The sequence below is a fragment of the Myxocyprinus asiaticus genome, chromosome 34, assembly GCF_019703515.2.
Source record: "Myxocyprinus asiaticus isolate MX2 ecotype Aquarium Trade chromosome 34, UBuf_Myxa_2, whole genome shotgun sequence".
Lineage (NCBI taxonomy): Eukaryota > Metazoa > Chordata > Actinopteri > Cypriniformes > Catostomidae > Myxocyprinus > Myxocyprinus asiaticus.
In genome coordinates, this window is record NC_059377.1 from 37,244,363 (window position 1) to 37,255,393 (window position 11,031).

The following is an 11,031-nucleotide window of genomic DNA, read 5'->3' on the forward strand; positions in this document are numbered from 1 at the left end:
TTAAGGATACCCAAATCACATAATGGTTCACCTAGCAAATGTAATGTTTTTTTGTTTGTTTGTTTTTTTACCTTGATTCGGATTCCTTTACACAGAAGTAATTTACACAGCCGAGTTTAGGCTGCTCTGTGTCTGCCTAAAATTATTTGTAAAGAAGCAATGCCACATAAAAGCCAGACTAAATTATGCCTGCTCTGACCCATCTCAGCTCCTAGAATCAAAGGCTGTTCTGATGCTGCTTTGATTCTGTGTAAATGAGATGCAGCATCAGATGACTGTTGTTGTCATGAGAGAGCATATAATTTATAATTTAGTTTCATATTTAAAAGTCTAATTTCATATTTTCATTCATTTCATATTTCTAAAGCCTATTCATAATTTACATTATTTATGCAATTGAAATTGCCTAAATGCCACTTATGATGCAGCTTCTGTGCCACCTTTGCCGTGTAAAGATATATATACACATTTGTGAATAAAACTTAAACACAGAATCATTTGTTCTCTTGATTCTATTCAGCAAAAGGCAACTACTCCTATGAGTAACTTTAATTTTTTAACATTTACAGTAAATGTGCAAATTATTATATGGTCTTTTATTATTATTTTAGCCACTTTTCATTTAAAATTGAAATATTTTACTTGGTAAACTCATACAGTAGAATAGGACTAATCCATTTAATTGTCAAAGTACTGTATTGCACATTTCACAACTTGACCAACAGACATTTGATCTCCATCACCATTGAGACAAGCTGATTTTCATCCTGATTTACAAGGTCAAAGAAAAACAGTTGTTGTTTTTTTCACACTCTTGTCTTTTGTCTCCAAACATCTGGTGCATTGTGTCCACTAAATGCATCTTCTTGTTCATGCGTCAAAAAACATTAAGGTGTCCCTTTTTGTCTATCATAATCGCAGTTCAATTCGTAATCGCAATATTTTTCGAAATAATCGCAATATGACTTTTTGTCCAAATCGTGCAGCCCTACCTGACAAGTTCAGTCTGATCTAGAGTGGTATAGTATTTCAATGAGACAGCTCATACAGTTTTTTTTTAGTTTTTTTTATGTCTGTGCGTTCTTGATGCTGTAAATTCTAGAACACTCTAGATCGGACCGAACTTGTCAATGCATGTCCGTGGCTCCACCCACCGATGACATCACTGACTAGTCCAAATAGAGTGCAACAGTGTGGTTCCGGAAGTAAAAATCCCATTAATTTTTTCCATGATAAAAAATTTTTTAATGATAACTTATAAACCTTAAAAGACAGACCTACCTCTGAGGTTGTTCATCAGTAGTATATGCTTCTGTTGAAGCCATCAGTCTGCGTTATTTCAACTTCATTGTTTAAAAAAAATGTGTTTTATAGTGGAATTTCTGGTTAAACAACTACATTAGACATGATCCAGCAGAGAAAGCTTCACCAACCAGAGAACCGAGCCCTGGAGCGACCACCACCTCCAATCACGCACTGTGAATGACGCAACCAAGTTGGTCTCCCTTCACTACTAAACTACTTATCTATTTGTATATATCAGAATATTTAGCAATAAACGTAAAATATATTGTTTCTATACTTCCAATTTAAAACCTAAAATCAATAGCTTTATATCTTTCCATCGTTTTTAATTGAATTACATCCTTCCCAATGCTTCATGGGATTGTAGTCCATTCCCTTGTGAAAGATGTAAGTACACAGTCTTGTACCTTGGTCTTTTGTCCAATTTTCAAATACAAAGATTGTAATGTTGTGATTCACCTTGGAGCTGGTTGGTTTGGTTCATGTCTTACAACTCTTTAATGGAGGATTTTATGAAAAGCCTATGCAAAAAATGAATGGGAAAAATACTTTAAAAATAATTGAAAAAGTGGGCGCACTCCATAGAGCATTTAGCAGGAGGTTTTATACAGTTTCTATCTTGGAGACATGTGATTATGTGGCCTTGAGAAACTGATATAATTCAACAGTACTAGATATCAAAACAATGTTTGAAAAGGAGATTCAGTTTTTATTAAAAAGGATGTTAAAGGTGCTGTAAGCGATTTTAGCCATTGTAGAATTTCCACAAACTGAGCCGTTGGATTAGCTACGCCCCCTCTTTCCAAAACCCGTACTCCAAAGATAACAAATTAGCTTTATTGAGACTGATATCGAGCAGAAACCTTTGTCAAAAACAGCAGCAAAATAGCGCCCTCAACTGACAACTGTTATGAGCAACATGGCATAAAAATGGAATTAAGCCTCAATAATTTGCTTCAACTACAATACTATGAGAATGCACAAAATTGACAGGCAGAAATTGTCAGAGACCGCGGCCAGCGGATAGATTTTTGTTTGCTGTTTACGGAGTCTAGTGCTGTCACAGAGACAGTTGAGATATCTCATGACACTTATTTCATTAATAACGGAGTAGAAACTTTTGTTGCATACCTTTCCATGAAGAAAACACTTACAGCACCTTTAACAAGGACACTTGTCAAGGATGTAAACAAGGACAACTTTATAGCTTTCTATAGTCTGAATGCATGTTTTGAGAGGTTTTGCACTGGTGGTCATCAGTGATGGAAAACAAAAGTAGTACGACAACCTAATAAATCTACAAACACACTGTACGTATATGACCTTTCTTCATCTTTGGGAAATTTCATGTCCCAGGGGTTGATTTTTATTAAAACGTACAGATTTCAATTTTTTTCCATTTTGTCTCATTAAAAATTAATTTAAAACTGTTTTTCATTTGTAATTTATTTTTAGTACTTTTTAAATGCCTTTTTTTATGGATAGATTTAATTGTTTTAACCTTGTTCCAGACTTTTAATATTAAACTATGAAAATCCAATATAAAAATGGGGGGTGGGGGTACAAGGAACTCAAACGCAGAGATGACAGTTCAAAAGGATTTAATAAAACAAAGTTCTCAAGGCAAAGGTAAGCCGCCAGCTGCAGAATGCAAAGTCAAGCGAGCCGCTGGACTAATGGAAGAGTGTGTTCGTATGATGGGTGTGTGCGTTGTGGAAGTCAGGAGCAATCTGAAGAGAGTCCGTTGAAGCTGGTGTGGTGTGAAGCAAACCCCAGACGATAACTCCCCTGAGACGCGGGCAGAGGCCGAGGAATCCTTCTCCACAGGAACTGGACACCGAACTGGCGAGGGCGACGGCAAACGGGTAGGTGACCACACCTCTACAGACAGGCAAACAAGCAAGCTCCAACTACACAAGAGAGCACAGTTAACATTGACAGCTAAAAGTAAACTGGCAAAGAAAGATGGGAAACACAAGGAATAAGTAGGGAGTGCAATCAGTGTGAAGCAGGTGTAATGGGTGAGTAAATCATTGCTGTGATTTACTCGCCCAAGACCGATCAGCGTTCCCATGGAAACACTGATCACATGTGCCAGCTCCACCTGTGAGACACGAGGGAGAGAGAAAAACAAACAACAGTAAGAGCCGGCACAAATGCCGGAACCATGACAATACCCCGCCCCCCCTAGGGGTGTCCCCAGCAGAGTTACCTTGCTGCCAGTGGAAATGATCGATGAAGGCGCGATCCAGGATATCCTGCGCCGGGACCCAGCACCTCTCCTCAGGTCAAAATCCTCCCAGTCTACCAGATACTGGTAACCTCTGCCCCTCCGCCTAACGTCGATCAGTCTCCTGACTGAATACGCTGGAGAGCCCTCAACTAGATGCGGGACGGTGTGCAAATAAGAACGTAAAATGGGTTTGCCTTTAGAAAGTGAAAAACGGGGTGTATGCGACGGAGGTGAGGAGGTAATTTGAGGCAGACCGCCATCAGACTATTGACCTTGGCGATGGGGAATGGTGAGCTTACGTGAGGGGAGATGGAGTGGGATGTCCTGGGAGGACAACCAAACCATCTGCCCGCACACGTAAGTTGGGGCCTTAGACCTGTGTCAGCCGCTGACCTCTTAACACGAGTGGCAGTCCGTAAGAGGGTTTCTTTGGTGGCTTTCCAGGTGCGTCGGCACATCTGCAATAATGCATGAATGGATGAAACCTGAGCATCGGGTTCTTGGGTGGGAAACAGAGGGGGCTGGTAGCTGAGGCTACACTGGAAGGGCGATAACCCCATAGATGACAACGCCAATGAGTTATCAGCATACTCGACCCAAACTCAATTTTCACTCAAAGAAGAAGTGTTATGGGAGGCCATATATCGCAGGGTCTTTTCCAGTTCTTGGTTAGCTTGCTCCACCTGCCAATTTGTCTGGGGGTGAAACCCAGAGGACAAACTCACTGTAGCCCCCAGCTGTCGACTGAACTCTGCCCAAAAACGTGACACAAACTGGGGGCCTCTGTCAGAAACCACGTTGACCGGGAGTCCATTAATACAGAAGACGTGATTGACCATTACCACTGTCTCCTTCGCTGAGAGTAATTTGGGGAGGGGAATAAAATGAGCCACCTTCGAGAACCGGTCCACTACAGTCAAAATGACTGTGTTGCTATGGGAAGGGGGGAGACCAGTAACAAAATCCATGGCTATGTGCGACTAGGGTCTCGAAGGAACTGACAGTGGTTGGAGGAGCCCTGCTGGGGGGTTGCAGGAAGTATTATTAGTCGTGAAAATTGGGCAAGCAGCAACAAACTGGCGAACGTCCCATGCAAGTGATGGCCAGCAGAAACGCTGTCTAATGAGCGTTTGGGTTTGAGTAGCCCCTGGGTGGCAGGCGACGTTAGACACCTTCGTTTCGTAGTGCTGTGCAGACTTTAGCCACCACCTCCCAGGATACCATACCCACCACTCGAGGAGCGGGGAGGATGGTATCCGCTGGGGTGGTGGAGGTCTTGATTTCGAAACATCGAGATAAGGAATCGGGCTTGACATTCGTGGAGCCCGGGCGATATGAGAGGGTAAAATAAAAACGAGTGAAAAACAATGCCCAGTGAGCCTGCTCTAAATCTATCGCATAATTGGCTACAGATTGATTACCCTGGGACAGTCCTGATAAAATCCTCCCAGCCTCACGACCTTGAACTGCCCAGTCAAAAACTCGCCGAAGTTCCGAGGAGAAAGCTTCATAGGAGGAGCAACACGGATGTCAGTTATCCCACATTGCCATTCCCCATTCTCCAGTCCTCCCAGAGAGGAGTGTGACGAGACACACAATCTTCATCATGTTTGAAGAGAATGTGGAGGGCTGCAAGGAGAAGAACAGTGACCATCATGAGAGAAAAGTTCCCTCACCTGAGAACAGAGCTGGCGGAAGGATGCGCACCTCTGGTCACCATGGGGCGTGGGAAGCTGCCGGAGGAGATGGGGGTGTGTCCTGCGCGGGTCTGGGATCGGGAGAAGCGCGGAGCTGCTGGACCATCGCGGTGAGTTCCGCAAGCTGCAAAGCCATTATTTGCAATGCGCGGTTAGATGCAGAGATTGGATCTTGGTGCCATCCAAGCAGAGCTCCTTGTTGTGAAAATGTGGAATGAAGAGTTGTCTCCTCCGCTGGGTCCATGGTGGCCAGTTTATTCTGTTGGGGGTTGATGTGGTTTCTGACAGAGGCCCCCAAATGCAGAGATGACAGTTCAAAAGGATTGATTAACACAAAGTTTTCAAGGTAACTGTAATGCGCACCCGGTGCCGGCTGCAGAATACAAAGTCAAGCGAGCCACTGGACTAATGGAGGAGTGAGTTTGTATGATGGGTGTGTGCAGAGAGTCTGTTGAAGCTGGTGTGGCGCAAAGCAAAGCCCAGAAGATAACTCCCCCGAGACGTGGGCAGAAAACAAGGAATCCTCCTCCACAGGAACTGTGCACCGAACTGGCGAGGGTGATGGCAAACGGGTAGGTAACCACGTCTCTACAGACAGGCAACCAACAGACACACGAGCAAGCTCCAACTACACAAGAGAGCACAGTTAACATTGACAGCTAACAATACACTGGCAAAGAAAGAGGGGAAACACAAGGAATAAGTAGGGAGTGCCATCAGAGTGAAGCAGGTGTAACGGGCAAGTAAATCATTGCCGTGATCAGCGTCTCCCCATGGAAACGCTGATCACGTGTGCCGGCTCCACCTGTGAGACACTAGGGAGAGAGAAAAACAAACAACAGTAAGAGCCGGCACAAATGCCAGAACCGTGACATAAAAATGCAAATTATTACGTCTAAAACAATGATAATCTAAACAATGAGCGAAATACACATTAACCCTTCAGTATTTAATGTGTGAAAATGATTTTTATCAGTTTTTCAAAAATAATTTCCACCATCATTTCCACCACCCAAACAAATTTGCCCCTAATACCTTTTTTTTTTTTTTTTTAAGTTAGTGTACTTGTTAACCAAGTAAAGAGCATGCTTAGGATGAAATATGATTGATGTTTGAAAAAAAACAAAGAAAAATCTATGAAATTCACCTGTTTATTGGCCGTCATTTCCAATCAAGCTGTAATTTTGCCAAATTATGCAAAAAGTGTGAAAATATTATTTAGTTGTGTTTATTTAGGAGACATTAAATGTTAGCTTAGCAGTTGTTCAATTGTTACCATAGAAGTATCCTAGCAATCAAACTGATAAATGATGCTGCAATTTATTGTACAGGTACGATTATCAAAAGAGAGTATAATTTACCATATTTTGAACACCTGTCTCTGCAAATGTTTGCTTAACAGGTTTTATTATGATATAATGTTGGAAACTTAACTCATTGATGGATATAATTCAGGGGTGTAAAGCAGTTGAGTAAAAATACTTTATTATTATACTTAAGTATTATTTTTTGGGATTTGTACTTTACTCTAGTGCAATTTAAATGGAATACTTGGATTTTTACTTAATTTCATTTCCAAAGAAAAAATGGTACTTTTTACTCCTTACCATTTTATTTAAACTTGAAATGTACTCATTACATTTTTGCAGATAATTTTCTTTCGTCTTACTGGACTGAAGCCGCCTTTTCATGGAATTTTGGGTCTGAATTGAGCTTTGGATACGTTTAAATATTTGTGCAACTAGACCATATGCGACCGCTCAACTGAATGTGATGTATTCAATCAAAACAATGAGCACGAATTGAGAAACACTGACAGTTTTTGTCCTAAACTTTATTCTAAATGCCTGCTACTTCTACAGATTGGACAGTTATGAAGTCAAAAATGATCATTCATGTTGCAGATATATATATATATATATATATATATATATATATATATATAAACAAAAGGCTTTTGTAATTAAATGTGTACATGTCATTTATTTCTACACTTGCCTTCATATTTAAATCATACCTATGAATTTTTACTCCCTATTTGCTGAATTATTATTATTGTTGTTTTAGGCAACTATTAATTATAATAATAACTATAAAACCTGCAATGATAAGGGTTAGGCTTAGGTTCAGGGTACTAAACCCTAACCCTAACCTAACCCTAACCTACACTATCCTAACCCTAACCCTAACCCTAACAATTCACAAAACCAACAACATTACTAACTTTCTTCAAAGCTTATTTGTATTTTTATTTTTTTTATTTTTTTTTTATCTTTCTCTATGATAAAGTGTCAGAAAAAGCAAATGTGAAATGTGAGAAACACAATTTATGAAGCAACCACGTCATTTTGTGGTGCTTCTTTGACACTTTCGGCTCACGTGTTGACCCCCGTGCTCTTCAGGACTCGTATCACGGACTTTTGTTTTGCATATGCAACACTATCAGTTGAGCTACCACAAAGTTTGATCACTATTAAACAAGCTTGTTAATGTAGTTGGTTATGTAATGCAAACATTAAAACAAGTCATGCGCTATAGTAAAAAATGTTATATGTCATAAGATAGCATTGTGTGAGGAACAAAGCGAAAAGTGTTTATGAACTGATAATCTGTCGCTTTACCCGTGATTTGAGTGAAGGGGGATAAAAGTCATTGTTGTTTTATCACCTCTAGTGTTCATTCCACCAGGAAATTGTTGTGTAGCGTACAACAGGCCACATAAAAATCATTTTGCAAAAATGTAGTTATTGTAACATGATTTTTTGACCAGGTTGTGAAAGCCACTGGGGGAGAAATATGACAGTCGTCAGAGACAGTACAAAGGTGACTTAACAAACTAATCAAATTTAACAACATCCTCTCTCACACAATCTCATCTCGTCACAATCAAAAGTTACTTTTTACTTTTTTAATACTTAAGTACAATTTAATGTGAATACTTTTTTTACTTTCATGCAAGTATGTTTTTTGGCTAGATACTTGGAATTTTAGAGTAAAATTTTCACTCAGTATCCATACTTTCACTTAAGTATAATTTCTTAAGAGTACTTTTTTACACCCCTGATATTATTGCATAGAAGTGGATGTTTATCATAAACTTTGTACATCTCCCTGCGTGCCGACATGTTTGCGTGACGTCACCACCACTGCATTTTGGCGAAATCGGCGATGAAGATTTCCGCGCATGTTTCCAAGTTGGAAGTCTGACTTCAAGGGGCATTCCATTGCACTTTTAATAGTAGGAAGTTGGAAATTCTGACTTTCCAAGTTGAATGGAATACAGCATTAGCCTTAGCAAGGCAAAGGAGAATTTGAGATGTGTTGAAATGATGATGTTGTGGCAATTTTAAAAACTTTCTGAAAAAATTACATAAAGCTCCTGTGATGCACATACATGCACTGTTAGTCATTGTTAGTAGACAACTGTAAAAATCTAGTGGGAGTGTGAAAAATGTTGAAATAAGACTTTACTTTCTACAAATCCAAAGTGTGTACTTTCTAAAAATGCCCAAAGTTGAAGAAACATCCATGATGATAGGGTGCATTGTGATAAAGAATAGTGATTTTTCATTATTCTATGGTAGTCATTCTGTCTCTCTCTCTCTCTCTCTCTCTCTCTCTCTCAGACATATGAGCAGAGGAAGATTGTGGAGTTCACTTGCCATACCGCCTTCTTCGTCAGTATCGTGGTTGTGCAGTGGGCCGATGTGATTATCTGCAAGACTCGCCGCAACTCTGTGTTCCAGCAGGGCATGAAGTTAGTATCTCTTACGATCTCTCTCATTCACGCTCGTTTGCTGTCTCCAAGAAGAACTAGTTCTTCTCACGCTTTTAAAGATTGAAACAAACTAGCCTTGCTAAATATTTGTCTGCTTTGTTCTTTCTAGGAATAAAATTCTGATCTTCGGCCTGTTTGAGGAGACAGCTCTCGCTGCTTTCCTGTCTTACTGCCCCGGTATGGATGTCGCCCTTAGGATGTACCCTCTGAAGTGAGTGTTACACATTAAAATACATCCTGGTGAAATATAATACAAAGAGATTTCAAAACGTGCAACATCTTTGCCGTAGAGATTGCTGCAGTTGTTTATGTTGACGAAACGCAGTTCGAAATAGTGTGAATTGTTGTTGTTATTGACTAAATATCTCTTTTTTTGTTGTTGTTCTCTCGTTTCTTCTCTCAGGCCCAGCTGGTGGTTCTGTGCGTTCCCATACAGTTTCTTAATCTTTGTTTACGATGAGATCCGAAAACTCATCCTGCGCCGAAACCCAGGAGGTACAGAGATTTTATGACTCATAAACAAATGAGGAAGAATGCTTAGCATTACTGGTATTGAAAATTAGTAATTATACTTTTTTCTCTTGTTCCAGGTTGGGTTGAAAGGGAGACATACTACTGAATTGTCAAATACTTCACTCAGAAATTCCCTCACTCACTCCCTCACTCTCTTTCTCTGTCTCCTTTTTGATCTATCCATCCCTTTCTTATAAAAGAAAAGTTAAACCAACACAGAATCAACCATATTACATTTCCAATCTCTTTCCCTCTACCGAAAAAATCTGAAAACGAGAGGGCCAACAACATAGGAGAGGGAAAAGTCGTTCTCACCTCCCATCTTTTTTTTATTTTCCACCCAAAGACTACAGCTCAGTCTGCCAGTATCACAGATGTGAGGTGTACTGATACTTTTAAGTACACTGTTAGCGTGTGCACATGCACGCTTTTGTAATCAAAGTTGCCAAAACATCTCTCAAAACCCGGCAACTGTGTTTTGATTCCGTCACGGCCAACAGGAACTCCTGTATGAACACTGCCATGCTATTCTGACTTTGCCGTCTCCTCTTACTCTTTTTATTCATCTCCATCCTCTTTTTTACGATCTTGAAGAATAAGAATAACCCAATGATCCATCATTACATTCATTTAGACTTAATCTCACCCTCTGCTGGGGAGAAGGAGGAAGACACTCTCACCACATTGACAGCTGGTTTCCTTTCCGTGTCTCTGTTGGTTTTTGGAGTACTATTTTTATTAATCATTCATACATCGTTTTGTTGTTGTCTTTTCTATGTTAGAAGTGTGTCTGGGAGCTGCTTGTTTTCATTTTTCTCAGACATGACAAAGCACACTGCCACCCTCTCACTCTCTCTCTCTCTCTCTCTCTCTCTCTCTCTCCCACCCTGTTTATCCTGCACTGCCCCCTCCCTCCCTGCTCTTGCTCCTTCTGTCCATCTGTCCGTCCCCGTCTGTTTGTCTGTTTGTGAATGATGTGACGAAGCCTCCCTCCTCTATCCTACCCTACCTTCCTCCCTCCCCTCTTTCCCCTTAGCCCCTGTTGAAAAAAAGACAATACACTCTTTCTGTGTCCTAGGAAAAAGAGATTTCTCTGAATTCATTGTATAAATAAGTGCAGAAAAAATATGGAATAAAAGCAATGTACCTAACATGTGAATCAACAGCAAAAAATGAAATAAAAAAGAAGGATCTCTCTTTTCTCAGCTTTGCGTCAGTTTGTTTTTGTGTTTGATGACTGGCATGAAGACTTTGTGAAATTTTCAACTTTGTTTAATTCACCAGGTCATTGTTCAAGCTTGCTGTTACAATAGACACTTTTGGTTTTTAAATATGTTTAACTATCACCTTTATATTCATTGTTAAAAATGATTTTTGCAGGATTTAATCACACTGTAATATAGTTTGATGAATATCACCTGAAATGCATGCAGATGTTTTACTTTTGAGTTTGTTCAGTACTGTAATTGTACAGTAATGAGAATCGTCCTGTCTGGACACAATGT

General features: G+C 40.0%; 1 protein-coding gene across 3 annotated transcripts in view; it reads left to right on the forward strand.

The window, feature by feature from the left end:
* Window positions 1-10,726, forward strand: part of LOC127425034 (sodium/potassium-transporting ATPase subunit alpha-3-like) — a 57,193-nt gene extending 46,467 nt beyond the window's left edge. The window contains exons 18-21 of one of the 3 annotated variants that reach the window (XM_051670635.1): window positions 8,862-8,992; window positions 9,123-9,224; window positions 9,417-9,508; window positions 9,604-10,726. In XM_051670635.1, the coding sequence (XP_051526595.1) occupies window positions 8,862-8,992; window positions 9,123-9,224; window positions 9,417-9,508; window positions 9,604-9,632 (354 nt within the window). In that variant the 3' untranslated portion in view covers window positions 9,633-10,726. Of the gene's footprint in view, window positions 1-1,374; window positions 1,496-5,678; window positions 5,808-8,861; window positions 8,994-9,122; window positions 9,225-9,416; window positions 9,509-9,603 lie in introns of those variants that run through there. The other 2 variants (XR_007894556.1, XM_051670636.1) reach the window with 2 other exon arrangements.
* Window positions 10,727-11,031: the final 305 nt, after the last annotated feature.